The 19195-nt window shown below is 41.4% G+C and overlaps 1 protein-coding gene across 1 annotated transcript in view; it reads left to right on the top strand.

The window, feature by feature from the left end:
• The window catches only part of klhl4 (kelch-like family member 4), an 87450-nt gene extending 79026 nt beyond the window's left edge, over positions 1–8424 (top strand). Inside the window, exons 10-11 of the mRNA XM_064973073.1 lie at positions 7809–7980; positions 8084–8424. Of these exons, the coding sequence (XP_064829145.1) occupies positions 7809–7980; positions 8084–8143 (232 nt within the window). The 3' untranslated portion in view covers positions 8144–8424. The remainder of the gene's footprint in view (positions 1–7808; positions 7981–8083) is intronic.
• The last annotated feature ends 10771 nt before the right edge of the window (positions 8425–19195 follow it).

Raw genomic sequence — 19195 nt, 5'->3', positions numbered from 1 at the left:
AGACTGTGTAGAGAGGTAAACAACCACTGTCCCAGACTAACAGACTGTGTAGAGAGGTAAACAACCACTGTCCCAGACTAACAGACTGTGTAGAGAGGTAAACAACCACTGTCCCAGACTAACAGACTGTGTAGAGAGGTAAACAACAGACTGTGTAGAGGTAAACAACCACTGTCCCAGACTAACAGACTGTGTAGAGAGGTAAACAACCACTGTCCCAGACTAACAGACTGTGTAGAGGTAAACAACCACTGTCCCAGACTAACAGACTGTGTAGAGAGGTAAACAACCACTGCCCAGACTAACAGACTGTGTAGAGAGGTAAACAACCACTGTCCCAGACTAACAGACTGTGTAGAGAGGTAAACAACCACTGTCCCAGACTAACAGACTGTGTAGAGAGGTAAACAACCACTGTCCAGACTAACAGACTGTGTAGAGAGGTAAACAACCACTGTCCCAGACTAACAGACTGTGTAGAGAGGTAAACAACCACTGTCCCAGACTAACAGACTGTGTAGAGAGGTAAACAACCACTGTCCCAGACTAACAGACTGTGTAGAGAGGTAAACAACCACTGTCCCAGACTAACAGACTGTGTAGAGAGGTAAACAACCACTGTCCCAGACTAACAGACTGTGTAGAGAGGTAAACAACCACTGCTCCAGACTAACAGACTGTGTAGAGAGGTAAACAACCACTGTCCCAGACTAACAGACTGTGTAGAGAGGTAAACAACCACTGTCCCCGACTAACAGACTGTGTAGAGGTAAACAACCACTGTCCCAGACTAACAGACTGTGTAGAGAGGTAAACAACCACTGTCCCAGACTAACAGACTGTGTAGAGACTGTAAACAACCACTGTCCCAGACTAACAGACTGTGTAGAGAGGTAAACAACCACTGTCCCAGACTAACAGACTGTGTAGAGGTAAACTAACAGACTGTGTAGAGAGGTAAACAACCACTGTCCCAGACTAACAGACTGTGTAGAGAGGTAAACAACCACTGTCCCAGACTAACAGACTGTGTAGAGGTAAACAACCACTGTCCCAGACTAACAGACTGTGTAGAGAGGTAAACAACCACTGTCCCAGACTAAACACCACTGTCCCAGACTAACAGACTGTGTAGAGGTAAACAACCACTGTCCCAGACTAACAGACTGTGTAGAGAGGTAAACAACCACTGCCCCAGACTCACAGACTGTGTAGAGAGGTAAACAACCACTGCTCCAGGCTCTCAGACTGTGTAGAGGTAAACAACAGACTGTGTAGAGAGGTAAACAACCACTGTCCCAGACTAACAGACTGTGTAGAGGTAAACAACCACTGTCCCAGACTAACAGACTGTGTAGAGAGGTAAACAACCACTGTCCCAGACTAACAGACTGTGTAGAGAGGTAAACAACCACTGTCCCAGACTAACAGACTGTGTAGAGAGGTAAACAACCACTGCTCCAGACTAACAGACTGTGTAGAGAGGTAAACAACCACTGTCCTAGACTCTCAGACTGTGTAGAGATGTAAACAACCACTGTCCCAGACTAACAGACTGTGTAGAGAGGTAAACAACCACTGTCCCAGACTAACAGACTGTGTAGAGAGGTAAACAACCACTGTCCCAGACTAACAGACTGTGTAGAGAGGTAAACAACCACTGTCCCCGACTAACAGACTGTGTAGAGGTAAACAACCACTGTCCCAGACTAACAGACTGTGTGGAGAGGTAAACAACCACTGCTCCAGACTAACAGACTGTGTAGAGAGGTAAACAACCACTGTCCCAGACTAACAGACTGTGTAGAGAGGTAAACAACCACTGTCCCAGACTAACAGACTGTGTAGAGGTAAACAACAGACTGTGTAGAGGTAAACAACCACTGTCCCAGACTAACAGACTGTGTAGAGAGGTAAACAACCACTGTCCCAGACTAACAGACTGTGTAGAGGTAAACAACCACTGTCCCAGACTAACAGACTGTGTAGAGAGGTAAACAACCACTGTCCCAGACTAACAGACTGTAGAGAGGTAAACAACCACTGTCCCAGACTAACAGACTGTGTAACAGACTGTGAGAGGTAAACAACCACTGTCCCAGACTAACAGACTGTGTAGAGAGGTAAACAACCACTGTCCCAGACTCCCAGACTAACAGACTGTGTAAACAACCACTGTCCCAGACTAACAGACTGTGAGGTAAACAACCACTGTCCCAGACTAACAGACTGTGTAGAGAGGTAAACAACCACTGTCCCAGACTAACAGACTGTGTAGAGGTAAACAACCACTGTCCCAGACTAACAGACTGTGTAGAGAGGTAAACAACCACTGTCCCAGACTAACAGACTGTGTAGAGAGGTAAACAACCACTGTCCCAGACTAACAGACTGTGTAGAGAGGTAAACAACCACTGTCCCAGACTAACAGACTGTCCCAGACTAACAGACTGTGAGAGGTAAACAACCACTGTCCCAGACTAACAGACTGTGTAGAGGTAAACAACCACTGTCCCAGACTAACAGACTGTGTAGAGAGGTAAACAACCACTGTCCCAGACTAACAGACTGTGTAGAGGTAAACAACCACTGTCCCAGACTAACAGACTGTGTAGAGAGGTAAACAACCACTGTCCCAGACTAACAGACTGTGTAGAGAGGTAAACAACCACTGTCCCAGACTAACAGACTGTGTAGAGAGGTAAACAACCACTGTCCCAGACTAACAGACTGTGTAGAGAGGTAAACAACCACTGTCCCAGACTAACAGACTGTGTAGAGAGGTAAACAACCACTGTCCCAGACTAACAGACTGTGTAGAGGTAAACAACCACTGTCCCAGACTAACAGACTGTGTAGAGGTAAACAACCACTGTCCCAGACTAACAGACTGTGTAGAGAGGTAAACAACCACTGTCCCAGACTAACAGACTGTGTAGAGGTAAACAACCACTGTCCCAGACTAACAGACTGTGTAGAGAGGTAAACAACCACTGTCCCAGACTAACAGACTGTAGAGAGGTAAACAACCACTGTCCCAGACTAACAGACTGTGTAGAGGTAAACAACCACTGTCCCAGACTAACAGACTGTGTAGAGAGGTAAACAACCACTGTCCCAGACTAACAGACTGTAGAGAGGTAAACAACCACTGTCCCAGACTAACAGACTGTGTAGAGAGGTAAACAACCACTGTCCCAGACTAACAGACTGTGTAGAGAGGTAAACAACCACTGTCCCAGACTAACAGACTGTGTAGAGGTAAACAACCACTGTCCCAGACTAACAGACTGTGTAGAGGTAAACAACCACTGTCCCAGACTAACAGACTGTGTAGAGAGGTAAACAACCACTGTCCCAGACTAACAGACTGTGTAGAGGTAAACAACCACTGTCCCAGACTAACAGACTGTGTAGAGAGGTAAACAACCACTGTCCCAGACTAACAGACTGTGTAGAGAGGTAAACAACCACTGCTCCAGACTAACAGACTGTGTAGAGAGGTAAACAACCACTGTCCCAGACTAACAGACTGTGTAGAGAGGTAAACAACCACTGTCCCAGACTAACAGACTGTGTAGAGAGGTAAACAACCACTGTCCCAGACTAACAGACTGTGTAGAGAGGTAAACAACCACTGTCCCAGACTAACAGACTGTGTAGAGAGGTAAACAACCACTGTCCCAGACTAACAGACTGTGTAGAGAGGTAAACAACCACTGCTCCAGACTAACAGACTGTGTAGAGAGGTAAACAACCACTGTCCCAGACTAACAGACTGTGTAGAGGTAAACAACCACTGTCCTAGACTCTCAGACTGTGTAGAGAGGTAAACAACCACTGCTCAGGGCTATCAGACTGTGTAGAGGTAAACAACCACTGTCCCAGACTAACAGACTGTGTAGAGGTAAACAACCACTGTCCCAGACTAACAGACTGTGTAGAGGTAAACAACCACTGTCCCAGACTGTGTAGAGAGGTAAACAACCACTGTCCCAGACTAACAGACTGTGTAGAGAGGTAAACAACCACTGTCCCAGACTAACAGACTGTGTAGAGAGGTAAACAACCACTGTCCCAGACTAACAGACTGTGTAGAGAGGTAAACAACCACTGTCCCAGACTAACAGACTGTGTAGAGGTAAACAACCACTGTCCCAGACTAACAGACTGTGTAGAGAGGTAAACAACCACTGTCCCAGACTAACAGACTGTGTAGAGGTAAACAACCACTGTCCCAGACTGTCCCAGACTAACAGACTGTGTAGAGAGGTAAACAACCACTGTCCCAGACTAACAGACTGTGTAGAGAGGTAAACAACCACTGTCCCAGACTAACAGACTGTGTAGAGAGGTAAACAACCACTGTCCCAGACTAACAGACTGTGTAGAGAGGTAAACAACCACTGTCCCAGACTAACAGACTGTGACTAACAGAGAGAGGTAAACAACCACTGTCCCAGACTAACAGACTGTGTAGAGAGGTAAACAACCACTGTCCCAGACTAACAGACTGTGTAGAGAGGTAAACAACCACTGTCCCAGACTAACAGACTGTGTAGAGAGGTAAACAACCACTGTCCCAGACTAACAGACTGTGTAGAGAGGTAAACAACCACTGTCCCAGACTAACAGACTGTGTAGAGAGGTAAACAACCACTGTCCCAGACTAACAGACTGTGTAGAGAGGTAAACAACCACTGTCCCAGACTAACAGACTGTGTAGAGGTAAACAACCACTGTCCCAGACTAACAGACTGTGTAGAGAGGTAAACAACCACTGTCCCAGACTAACAGACTGTGTAGAGAGGTAAACAACAGACTGTGTAGAGAGGTAAACAACCACTGTCCCAGACTAACAGACTGTGTAGAGGTAAACAACCACTGTCCCAGACTAACAGACTGTGTAGAGAGGTAAACAACCACTGTCCCAGACTAACAGACTGTGTAGAGAGGTAAACAACCACTGTCCCAGACTAACAGACTGTGTAGAGAGGTAAACAACCACTGTCCCAGACTAACAGACTGTGTAGAGAGGTAAACAACCACTGTCCCAGACTAACAGACTGTGTAGAGAGGTAAACAACCACTGTCCCAGACTAACAGACTGTGTAGAGAGGTAAACAACCACTGTCCCAGACTAACAGACTGTGTAGAGAGGTAAACAACCACTGTCCCAGACTAACAGACAGACTGTCCCAGTAACAGAGAGAGGTAAACAACCACTGTCCCAGACTAACAGACTGTGTAGAGAGGTAAACAACCACTGTCCCAGACTAACAGAGAGAGAGGTAAACAACCACTGTCCCAGACTAACAGACTGTGTAGAGAGGTAAACAACCACTGTCCCAGACTAACAGACTGTGTAGAGAGGTAAACAACCACTGTCCCAGACTAACAGACTGTGTAGAGAGGTAAACAACCACTGTCCCAGACTAACAGACTGTGTAGAGAGGTAAACAACCACTGTCCCAGACTAACAGACTGTGTAGAGAGGTAAACAACCACTGTCCCAGACTAACAGACTGTGTAGAGAGGTAAACAACCACTGTCCCAGACTAACAGACTGTGTAGAGAGGTAAACAACCACACAGACTGTGTAGAGAGGTAAACAACCACTGTCCCAGACTAACAGACTGTGTAGAGAGGTAAACAACCACTGTCCCAGACTAACAGACTGTGTAGAGGTAAACAACCACTGTCCCAGACTAACAGACTGTGTAGAGAGGTAAACAACCACTGTCCCAGACTAACAGACTGTGTAGAGAGGTAAACAACCACTGTCCCAGACTAACAGACTGTGTAGAGAGGTAAACAACCACTGTCCCAGACTGTGTAGAGGTAAACAACCACTGTCCCAGACTAACAGACTGTGTAGAGAGGTAAACAACCACTGTCCCAGACTAACAGACTGTGTAGAGAGGTAAACAACCACTGTCCAGACTAACAGACTGTGTAGAGAGGTAAACAACCACTGTCCCAGACTAACTGTGTAGAGATGTAAACAACAGACTGTGTAGAGACTGTGTAACAGAGAGAGGTAAACAACCACTGTCCCAGACTAACAGACTGTGTAGAGAGGTAAACAACCACTGTCCCAGACTAACAGACTGTGTAGAGAGGTAAACAACCACTGTCCCAGACTAACAGACTGTGTAGAGATGTAAACAACCACTGTCCCAGACTAACAGACTGTGTGGAGAGGTAAACAACCACTGTCCCAGACTATCAGACTGTGTAGAGAGGTAAACAACCACTGTCCCAGACTAACAGACTGTGTAGAGAGGTAAACAACCACTGTCCCAGACTATCAGACTGTGTAGAGGTAAACAACCACTGCTCCAGACTAACAGACTGTGTAGAGAGGTAAACAACCACTGTCCCAGACTAACAGACTGTGTAGAGGTAGAGAGGTAAACAACCACTGTCCCAGACTAACAGACAGTAAACAACCACTGCTCCAGACTAACAGACTGTGTAGAGAGGTAAACAACCACTGTCCCAGACTATCAGACTGTGTAGAGAGGTAAACAACCACTGCTCCAGGCTCTCAGACTGTGTAGAGGTAAACAACCACTGCTTCAGACTCTCAGACTGTGTAGAGATGTAAACAACAACAACACTTGCTCCCCAGACTGTGTAGAGAGGTCAACAAACATGGTTTTACTCTACAGTATGGCTGCGTTTCCATTCTTGGGACTTGCACACTTCCTGAAAATTCATTCAACAATGGTGGAAACTCCCTCTAGCCAAGGCGTACACCAATCCAATGCTTTTAAATCCATTGCAGAAAGGGAAGTGCACACTGTCGGGAGGAGGGTAGCATGTAGCCTATGTCAGTACTGTACTAGAGAAACAACAAAAAAGTCTACATAGTTTTTTCCAACTGTCTTGTTATGGACTCTTGAATTTTATGACAATGAAGTATAGTTATACATATGGAGACACAGAGACGTTTTAGGTTGTGGGTGTGTTTGTGGTGCTTTCTGAGACTTTGGCCGTGTTCGAGAGCATTAAAACTGTGACGTAATCATGGGTAAAAAAAAGACTGAGTAGTCAATTTTGATGCAAGGTGATTTGTCACCAGTCTGTCTCTACACGCCTGTATCGTCGGCTGCAACGCGCCCATTGGGTTTGTTTGCAATTGCAGCTGACGGTGCAGGCGACTGCCGACACACTGATCTACAACAACAAAAAACGTCATAAATAACGACTCATTATTATTTGTAGATCAGTCAGTCAGTCACAATTTACACACAATGCATCACATTTTTTTATGCTCTCTTGTCTGTCTGCATGTGCAGGGCAAACCCAAGACAAGTCATTCTTTCCATGGGAGTTGGTTTTAGCAGTGTGATTATCTGGCTTCTGTCACCCTCTGCTGGCTATTTTGTAAAAACAAAATCAACCTGTATCTGATACACACTGCACAGAATACCATCATGTCAAAACAATTAAATTGAAGAAAAAAAAAACATAAAAATAATTACAAGATATTGTTGAATTCATCCATATACAAGTTGTGCTCTTTGCTCTGTATCTCTTAAATATGGGGCGGCAGGGTAGCCTAGTGGTTAGAGCATTGGACTAGTAACCGAAAAGGTTGCAAGCTCAAATCCCCGAGCTGACAAGGTACCAAATCTGTCGTTCTGCCCCTGAACAGGCAGTTAACCCACTGTCCCTAGGCCGTCATTGAAAATAAGAATTTGTTCTTAACTGATTTGCCTAGTAAAATAAAGTTAAACATATATCTCAGGGCTCACTATACTTCTACAGGTATTTCCCATTACCCTTCTATGTCACTGCAGGTATGATCCCAAAACAGACACATGGACCACGGTGTCCTCTCTGAGTGTCCCCAGGGATGCTGTAGGTATCTGTCTGCTAGGAGACAGGCTATATGCTGTCGGAGGATACGATGGAACGTCCTACCTGAACAGTGTTGAGTCCTATGATGCACAGAATAATGAATGGACTGAGGTAACTTGAATCAGCCTGGTACAATTCCTTACTGTTAAAAATCTCTTTTTTTTAAGACAGACTGTATGACCTTTAATCACCCTGTACTGTATGTATCCAATAGGAGGTCAATCTCAACATCGGAAGGGCTGGAGCCTGTGTTGTAGTTGTGAGAATACCTTGAGGACTACAACTCCCTACAAAGCCCTGGAATGACACACAGGAAACCGGATATGATGTCACCACTGATGTCGCTAAGAATATGTTTTTTTTCTACTGTAAAGGCAAAGCTATATTGCATTCCTCACAAACCATTGTCTCCATCAACAGTGATTTTCATTGTCCAAGGATTTTCTCTATGATTATGAGAATGTACTTTACCATATCAACGGATCAACAATCTGCATAGTAGTGGTTAAAAAAGTAGGACACTCTGCCACACTCTTGTTGATATGGTCTGTCAGATACAAATGTATATGATACAAAGAAAGAAATGACATTTAACCCATAAGAGTGGAAACCCTGTCTAAGCCAGGGGAGGGGGATTTTACGACCCATTTGGCCTGCTGTTGGCCAATACAAACGCATCGAATAACAAATTCACCACATGGAACAACAGATAGTCCCAAAACAAAATCTAAAGGAAGTTTGTTTTGAAGTGTCTGTCCTGTATCTGAGGGATATAAGAAAGATCGGGAAGCATTTTGTATTTTTGTACTTGTCCTTAAGCCCTTTAAAAAAAACAACGTTTTTTTAGCACTAAACAGTCTAAGCCCTGTCTAAGCAGGTAGAGGCGGGGGTCTACTAAGCTATATAGAATTGTTTTAAGAAGGTCACACCAAGGGTCATTTAGCTATTTTATTTTGAATTGTAAGACCCCTTGAAGTATCAAAAAAAAATGATTAAAAAATAAATACATTTGCTGAACATTTTTTATTTGGCCTTACTGCTATTAGCCAAAACAAACATTGAATAACAGATTCACTACATAGAACAAGAGATTGTCCCCCCCAAAAAAAATCTAAAGGAAGTTTGTTCTGAAGTGTCTGTCCTATATCTTAGAGGTATAAGAAAGACCATATACAGTATACTTCCATCCTTTTCTTTCAACTTATACCGGAGGACTTTCAGACGAGTCTTGCGAGACATGTACGTGGTAATGAGAGTCTCACCTTTACACAGATGGGTCATATTAGTGTGTAGCCCAAACTGTTCGGACGCTAAAGACAGCAGTTGGCAGATCGGCTGTACCGAGTTCAGAGAAGTCCTAAGAAACTTGTGCGGGTTTGTAGAGCCAAATGAAGAACACCATCATGTGTGTGAGAGTCTCATCCTTACATAGAGGGTCATAATAGTTTGGACGTTGCATGAGATTTTGTGAAGAAAAAACAAAACTTTTTTTTGTGGGTGTGGGGGGGGGGGGTCTCATGGTCTGACAAGCATCAGTCTAGCTCTGTTCGAAATAGGAGGATATGGTGGATTGAGATACATCCAATTCAACAAAAACACACACAAAAAAAACATATCCCTAGCTTAAACTGACCGATATTGTTTGGAGTTGTTTGTATTATGCTAATTCGATATCTGACGGGTGCATGGACCTTAGGGGTTTCATTGATACTTTTACATTTATACAGCAGCATTCTATATTTGTCTCATCACATATTAATATTTTTTTTTATTCATATTCTAAAAAATATATATCTCTCTTTTAGCCACCTGGAAATGCATACCTCTCTGTTGTTAAGTGGTTCACTTCCTGTCTGGGTGAAGGTGCTCTGTACCAATGATTTCTACTCTTGGACAAACAGTTTTTTAAGAAAGACCACTGTGAATAATACTGAAGATGATGAGTTTGTTAACATTTACATTTACATTTAAGTCATTTGGCAGACGCTCTTATCCAGAGCGACTTACAAATTGGTGAATTCACCTTATGACATGTTAAGAACAATACCGGGATGCTTTGTCAGACCAATTTGAGGAAGTTACTCATAATGGATATTGTTTTTTTTTTTAGAAAGGAACGAAATCTAAAGGACATTTTTCAAAAATGTTTTTTTCTCTTCTTTTTTTCTTTCTTCTTGGAAGCTATAGATGAATTACACCAAAGTCATTAGCCTGTCTCACAAAATGTTTTGTACCATGTTTTAAAAATTAAGTTTACACAATCGTGAATATATAAATATATCATATTGATATTTCGCATTACTGTAAAGATTGTTTGCAAGTTTGTCAAAATTGCAGTCATCTTTATAACCTCACATCATTCCTAAACCATTATTGTCATCTCCAGATGTTGGTTTTATATTTTGGCATTCTAGTTAACATTACATTGTAATTAAACAATATGCCCTTCTTTTTTTATTTGACTTCATGTTTGCTACTGACTTATAAATATACTGTGGGCTGGTTTCCCAGACACGGATTAAGTCTAGTCTTGTACTAAGATACACTTTCAATGGAGAATCTCCATGAAAGCCATTTGTTTTTGTTTAGGACTAGACCTCGGCTTTAATCTGTGTCTACGAATCCGGCCCTGTATGACATTGAGAACATTACTAAAGCTTGAGTTACTACGTTATCACCATGTGTACAGACTCTTTCACAACATGGCCTGTTGAGTTCATCTGTAACAACAGGGCTTTATTCTGTTTACACTGAGGATCGTTCAGCTTGGAATATTACAAATATATTGACATGCTCTGACGCCAAATGTAGATTTTTACCCTGATTTTTACACTGCGTACAGATCTAGAAATAAAACGACTTCGTTGTCCTCTTTTGTGTCTGTCTGTATGTTGCCCTGGATATGAGTTTCTGCTATTTTTAGACCCGTTCATACCTGGTGTTTACAAGACTCCTTTCTCATATGATTTTTGTCAATATTCTGATTGTGCCCACATTTTTAGACAGGTGTAAACGAGTAACAGAGACATCTCCCTGACCACATGTGAAGACGGATCTAGACGGTGAAACCATTTATATCAGAATTATCAAAATCATTGACAGGTGACACCATTGACATTTATGGCTTCAATGTCTAAAAAATGAATAAATAAGTATTATTTAGAAAAATGTATCTGTTATATAATTAGCATACAAGGAAATCTGGTCACAAAGCGGACACTGAATGGACAAAAGACACCTTTAATACCATGTCTAGAGGTGACAATCCTTGATCAGATAGTGATTGGATCATATTGATCAGATCAGGAAACCCACATGTTGGCGCAAGATGTAAACTACGCTTACTGGACAAGGTAGGAACCATGTTTCTGAGGGAAGGTATCAACTTCGTATCTGTGTCATTATGGCGTCTGTGACAGCAGTTTAAAGTAGTACATTTTGTTCCTCTTTTGTGTTTGAAAAAAAGTGTAAGTGGAGAGTGGAAATGGGGTCCAAGGACCTCCCTTCAGGTGATTCAGGTGATCATTTGTATGTTGGATACTTTTGACAAGGAAACCAACCAAAAGGGAAAATTATTTTTTTCTGGGGGCGAAATGTAGGACCTTAATTTGATCACCCTGATGCAGGAGAATTTTCCTTCTATGCAGGAAATGTAAAAGTTTGAGTGTATTTGATGCTTAAAAAAAAGCTTTTGAAGTTTGTAATTTCCACTTTGAAAACTCATTATTATCAAATCAAATCAAAGTTAATTTGTCACAAGCGCCCTAAATAACAGTGCAATGTGTAAGTAAAACATAGATATTAGGTGAACAATAGATAAGTAAGGAAATAAAACAACAGTAAAAAGACAGTGAAAATAACAGTAGAGGCTTTATACAGTAGAAGCTATATACAGTAGAGAGGCTATAACAGTAGAGAGGTTATATACAGTAGCTATATACAGTAGAGAGGCTATATACAGTAGAGAGGCTATATACAGTAGAGGCTTTATACAGTAGAGGCTATATACAGTAGAGGCTATATACACTAGAGAGGCTATATACAGTAGAGAGGCTATATACAGTAGAGAGACTATATACAGTAGAGAGGCTATATACAGTAGAGAGACTATATACAGTAGAGAGGCTATATACAGTAGAGAGGCTACATACAATAGAGAGGCTATATACAGCAGAGAGGCGATATACAGTAGAGAGGTTAGAATACAGTAGAGAGGCTATATACAGTAGAGAGGCTACATACAATAGAGAGGCTATATACAGTAGAGAGGCTATATACAGTAGAGAGGCTATATACAGTAGAGAGACTATATACAGTAGAGAGGTTATATACAGTAGAGAGACTATATATAGTAGAGAGGCTATATACAGCAGAGAGGCTATATACAGTAGACAGGCTATATACACTAGATAGGCTATACACAGTAGGGAGGCTATATACAGTAGAGAGGCTATAACAGTAGAGAGGCTATATACAGTAGAGAGGCTATATACAGTAGAGAGGCTATATAAAGTAGAGAGGTTATATACAGTAGAGAGGTTAAATACAGTAGAGAGGCTATTTACAGTAGAGGCTATATACAGTAGCGAGGCTATATACAGTAGAGAGGCTATATACAGTAGAGAGGCTATATACAGTAGATAGGCTATATACAGTAGAGAGACTATATACAGTAGAGAGGCTATATACAGTAGAGAGGCTATATACAGTAGAGAGACTATATACAGTAGAGAGGCTATATACAGTAGAGGCTATATACAGCAGAGAGGCTATATACAGTAAAGAGGTCATATACAGTAGAGGCTATATAAGGTAGAGAGACTATATACAGTAGAGAGGCTATATACAGTAGAGAGACTATATACAGTAGAGAGGCTATATACAGTAGAGGCTATATACAGTAAAGAGGCAATATACAGTAGAGGCAATATACAGTAGAGAGGACATATACAGTAGCGAGGACATAACAGTAGAGAGGCTATATACAGTAGAGAGGCTATATACAGTAGAGATGCTATATACAGTAGAGAGGCTATATACAGTAGAGAGGCTATATACAGTAGAGAGGCTATATACAGTAGAGAGGCTAAATACAGTAGAGAGGTTATATACAGTAGAGAGGCTAAATACAGTAGAGAGGCTATATACAGTAGAGAGGCTATATACAGTAGAGAGGCTATACACAGAAGAGAGGCCATATACAGTAGAGGCCATATACAGTAGAAAGGCTATATACAGTAGAGAGACTATATACAGTAGAGAGGTTATATACAGTAGAGAGGACATAACAGTAGGGAGGCTATATACAGTAGAGAGGTTATATACAGTAGAGAGGCTATATACAGTAGAGAGGCTATATACAGTAGCGAGGCTATAACAGTAGCGAGGCTATATACAGTAGAGGGGCTATAAGAGTAGCGAGGCTATAACAGTAGCGAAGCCATATACAGTAGAGAGGCTATATACAGTAGAGAGGCTATAACAGTAGCGAGGCTATAACAGTGGCGAGGCTATAACAGTAGCGAGGCTATAACAGTAGCGAGGCTATAACAGTAGAGAGGCTATAACAGTAGCGAGGCCATATACAGTAGAGAGGTTATATACAGTAGAGAGGCTATATACAGTAGAGAGGCTATATACAGTAGAGAAGCTATATACACTAGAGAGGCTATATACAGTAGAGAGACTATATACAGTAGAGGTTATATACAGTAGAGAGGCTATATACAGTAGAAAGGCTATATACAGTAGAGAGGTTATATACAGTAGAGAGGCTATATACAGTAGAGAGGACATAACAGTAGGGACGCTATATACAGTAGAGAGGTTATATACAGCAGAGAGGCTATATACAGTAGAGAGGCTATATACAGTAGAGAGGCTATATATATTAGAGAGGCTATATACAGTAGAGAGGCTATATACAGTAGAGAGGACATATACAGTAGCGAGGACATAACAGTAGAGAGTTTATATACAGTAGAGAGGCTGTATACAGTAGAGAGGCTATACACAGTAGAGAGGCCATATACAGTAGAGGCCATATACAGTAGAAAGGCTATATACAGTAGAGAAGCTATATACAGTAGCGAGGCCATATACAGTAGAGAGGCTATAACAGTAGCGAGGCCATATACAGTAGAGAGGCTATAACAGTAGCGAGGCTATATACAGTAGAGAGGCTATATACAGTAGCTATCACAGTAGGCTATAACAGTAGCGAGCCTTTAACAGTAGCGAGGCAATATACAGTAGAGAGGCTATCACAGTAGAGAGGCTATAACAGTAGAGATGCTATAAGAGTAGCGAGCCTATAACAGTAGCGAGCTTATATATAGTAGTGAGGCCATATACAGTAGAGAGGCTATAACAGTAGCGAGGCTATATAGAGTAGAGAGGCCATATACAGTAGAGAGGCTATATACAGTAGAGAGGCTATATACAGTAGCGAGGCTATAACAGTAGCGAGGCTATATACAGTAGAGGGGCTATAAGAGTAGCGAGGCTATAGCAGTAGCGAAGCCATATACAGTAGAGAGGCTATATACAGTAGAGAGGCTATAACAGTAGCGAGGCTATAACAGTGGCGAGGCTATAACAGTAGCGAGGCTATAACAGTAGCGAGGCTATATACAGTAGAGAGGCTATAACAGTAGCGAGGCTATAACAGTAGCGAGGCCATATACAGTAGAGAGGTTATATACAGTAGAGAGGCTATATACAGTAGAGAGGCTATATACAGTAGAGAAGCTATATACACTAGAGAGGCTATATACAGTAGAGAGACTATATACAGTAGAGTTATATACAGTAGAGGCTATATACAGTAGAAAGGCTATATACAGTAGAGAGGTTATATACGGAGAGGCTATATACAGTAGAGAGGCTATAACAGTATACAGTAGAGAGGTTATATACAGCAGAGAGGCTATATACAGTAGAGAGGCTATATACAGTAGAGAGGCTATATATATTAGAGAGGCTATATACAGTAGAGAGGCTATATACAGTAGAGAGGACATATACAGTAGCGAGGACATATATACAGTAGAGAGGCTATATACAGTAGAGAGGCTATATACAGTACACAGAGAGGCTATATACAGTAGAGAGGCTATATACAGTAGAGAAGCTATATACACTAGAGAGGCTATATACAGTAGAGAGACTATATACAGTAGAGGTTATATACAATAGAGAGGCTATATACAGTAGAAAGGCTATATACAGTAGAGAGGTTATATACGGTAGAGAGGCTATATACAGTAGAGAGGACATAACAGTAGGGACGCTATATACAGTAGAGAGGTTATATACAGCAGAGAGGCTATATACAGTAGAGAGGCTATATACAGTAGAGAGGCTATATATATTAGAGAGGCTATATACAGTAGAGAGGCTATATACAGTAGAGAGGACATATACAGTAGCGAGGACATAACAGTAGAGAGTTTATATACAGTAGAGAGGCTATATACAGTAGAGAGGCTATATACAGTAGAGAGGCTATACACAGAAGAGAGGCCATATACAGTAGAGGCCATATACAGTAGAAAGGCTATATACAGTAGAGAAGCTATATACAGTAGCGAGGCCATATACAGTAGAGAGGCTATAACAGTAGCGAGGCCATATACAGTAGAGAGGCTATAACAGTAGCGAGGCTATATACAGTAGAGAGGCTATCACAGTAGAGAGGCTATAACAGTAGCGAGCCTTTAACAGTAGCGAGGCTATATACAGTAGAGAGGCTATCACAGTAGAGAGGCTATAACAGTAGAGATGCTATAACAGTAGCGAGCCTATAACAGTAGCGAGCTTATATACAGTAGCGAGGCCATATACAGTAGAGAGGCTATAACAGTAGCGAGGCTATATAGAGTAGAGAGGCCATATAGAGTAGAGAGGCTATATACAGTAGAGAGGCTATATACAGTAGCGAGGCTATAACAGTAGCGAGGCTATATACAGTAGAGGGGCTATAAGAGTAGCGAGGCTATAACAGTAGCGAAGCCATATACAGTAGAGAGGCTATATACAGTAGAGAGGCTATAACAGTAGCGAGGCTATAACAGTGGCGAGGCTATAACAGTACAGCTATAACAGTAGCGAGGCTATATACAGTAGAGAGGCTATAACAGTAGCGAGGCTATAACAGTAGCGAGGCCATATACAGTAGAGAGGTTATATACAGTAGAGAGGCTATATACAGTAGAGAGGCTATATACAGTAGAGAAGCTATATAGAGAGGCTATATACAGTAGAGAGCTATATACAGTAGAGGTTATATACAGTAGAGAGGCTATATACAGTAGAGAGGCTATATACAGTAGAGAGGTTATATACAGTAGAGAGGCTATATACAGACATAACAGTAGGGACGCTATATACAGTAGAGAGGTTATATACAGCAGAGAGGCTATATACAGTAGAGGCTATATACAGTAGAGAGGCTATATATATTAGAGAGGCTATATACAGTAGAGAGGCTATAGTAGAGAGGCCATATACAGTAGAGGCCATATACAGTAGAAAGGCTATATACAGTAGAAAGGCTATATACAGTAGAGAAGCTATATACAGTAGAGAGGAGGCTATAACAGTAGCGAGGCTATATACAGTAGAGAGGCTATAACAGTAGCGAGGCTATATACAGTAGAGAGGCTATCACAGTAGAGAGGCTATAACAGTAGCGAGCCTTTAACAGTAGCGAGGCCATATACAGTAGAGAGGCTATTACAGTAGAGAGGCTATAACAGTAGAGATGCTATAACAGTAGCGAGCCTATAACAGTAGCGAGCTATATACAGGCCATATACAGTAGAGAGGCTATAACAGTAGCGAGGCTATATACAGTAGAGAGGCATATACAGTAGAGAGGCTATATACAGTAGCGAGGCTATAACAGTAGCGAGGCTATATACAGTAGAGGGGCTATAAGAGTAGCGAGGCTATAACAGTAGCGAAGACATATACAGTAGAGAGGCTATATACAGTAGAGAGGCTATAACAGTAGCGAGGCTATAACAGTAGCGAGGCCATATACAGTTATATACAGTAGAGAGGCTATAACAGTAGAGGCTATATACAGTAGAGGCTATAGAGGCTATATACAGTAGACTATATACAGTAGAGGCTATATACAGTAGAGAGGCTATATACAGTAGAGAGGCTATATACAGTAGAGGCTATATACAGTAGAGAGGCTATATACAGTAGAGGCTATATACAGCTATATACAGTAGAGAGGCTATATATATTAGAGAGGCTATATACAGTAGAGAGGCTATATACAGTAGAGAGGACTATAACAGTAGCGAGGACATAACAGTAGAGAGGCTATAACAGTAGAGAGGCTATATACAGTAGAGAGGCTATATACAGTGGAGAGGCTATATACAGTAGAGAGGCTATATACAGTAGAGGCTATTACAGTCGTGAGGCCATATACAGTAGCGAGTTTATATACAGTAGAGAGGCTATATACAGTAGAGAGGCTATATACAGTAGAGAGGCTATACACAGTAGAGAGGCCATATACAGTAGAGGCCATATACAGTAGAAAGGCTATATACAGTAGAGAAGCTATATACAGTAGCGAGGCCATATACAGTAGAGAGGCTATAACAGTGCTATATACAGCCATATACAGTAGAGAGGCTATAACAGTAGGCTATATACAGTAGAGAGGCTATCACAGTATATAACAGTAGAGAGTCTTTAACAGTTATATACAGGCACTTGTTAATCAGACTGATTGAGGTACTATGTACATGTAGGTATGTTTAAAGTGACTATTTATATATAATAGACAGAGTAGGAATGTGTTCCTAATGTTTGGTATAATCAGTATTCGTTTAGATGGAAACCACCCTAGTACAGGATAACACCAGTTATTCCTAGCTGTTACTTGAACCATATACAGTAGAGGCTATATACAGTAGAGAGGCTATATACTGTAGCGAGGCTATATACAGTAGAGAGGCTATATACAGTAGAGAGGCTATATACAGTAGAGAGGCTCTATACAGTAGAGGGGCCATATACAGTAGAGGCTATATACAGTAGAGAGGCTATATACAGTAGAGGCTATATACAGTAGAGAGGCCATATACAGTAGAGGCTATATACAGTAGAGAGGCTATATACAGTAGAGAGGCTATATACTATATACAGTAGAGAGGCTATATACAGTAGAGGCTATATACAGTAGAGAGGCTATATACAGTAGAGGCTATATACAGTAGAGGCTATATACAGGCCATATACAGTAGAGGCTATATACATACATATACAGTAGAGGCTATATACAGTAGCGAGGCATATACAGTAGAGGCTATATACAGTAGAGAGGCTATATACAGTAGAGAGGCTATATACAGTAGAGGCTATATACAGTAGAGAGGCTATATACACTAGAGGCTATATACAGTAGAGAGGCTATATACTGTAGCGAGGCTATATACAGTAGAGAGGCTATATACAGTAGAGAGGCTATATACAGTAGAGAGGCTCTATACAGTAGAGGGGCTATATACTGTAGCGAGGCTATATACAGTAGAGAGGCTATATACTGTAGCGAGGCTATATACAGTAGAGAGGCTATATACTGTAGCGAGGCTATATACAGTAGAGACTATATACAGTAGAGAGGCTATATACAGTAGAGGCTATATACAGCAGAGAGGCTATATACAGTAGAGAGGCTATATACAGTAGAGAGGCTATATACAGCAGAGAGGCTATATACAGTAGAGAGGCTATATACAGCAGAGAGGCTATATACAGTAGAGAGGCTATATACAGCAGAGAGGCTATATACAGCAGAGAGGCTATATATAGTAGAGAGGCTATATACAGTAGAGAGGCTATATACAGTAGAGAGGCTATATACAGCAGAGAGGCTATATACAGTAGAGAGGCTATATACAGTAGATAGGCTATATACAGTAGAGAGGCTTTATACAGTAGAGAGGCTATATACAGTAGAGAGGCTATATACAGTAGCGAGGACATAACAGTAGCGAGGACATAACAGTTGCGAGGCTATATACAGTAGAGAGACTATATACAGTAGAGAGGCTATATACAGTTATATACAGAAACAATTCTCCTTTACGTAAGTGACTACAGTAGACGTCGACCGATTATGATTTTTCAACACCAATAGTAATAATGACAATTACAACAATACTGAATGAACACTTATTTTAACTTAATATAATACATCAATAAAATCAATTTAGCCTCAAATAAATAATGAAACATGTTCAATTTGGTTTAAAAAATGCAAAAACAAAGTGTTGGAGAAGAAAGTAAAAGTGCA

Source organism: Oncorhynchus masou, chromosome 9 (genome assembly GCF_036934945.1).
Source record: "Oncorhynchus masou masou isolate Uvic2021 chromosome 9, UVic_Omas_1.1, whole genome shotgun sequence".
Taxonomy (NCBI): Eukaryota; Metazoa; Chordata; class Actinopteri; order Salmoniformes; family Salmonidae; genus Oncorhynchus; species Oncorhynchus masou.
Note: the sequence above shows the minus strand (reverse complement) of the source record. Positions and strands in the feature narration are given on the sequence as shown.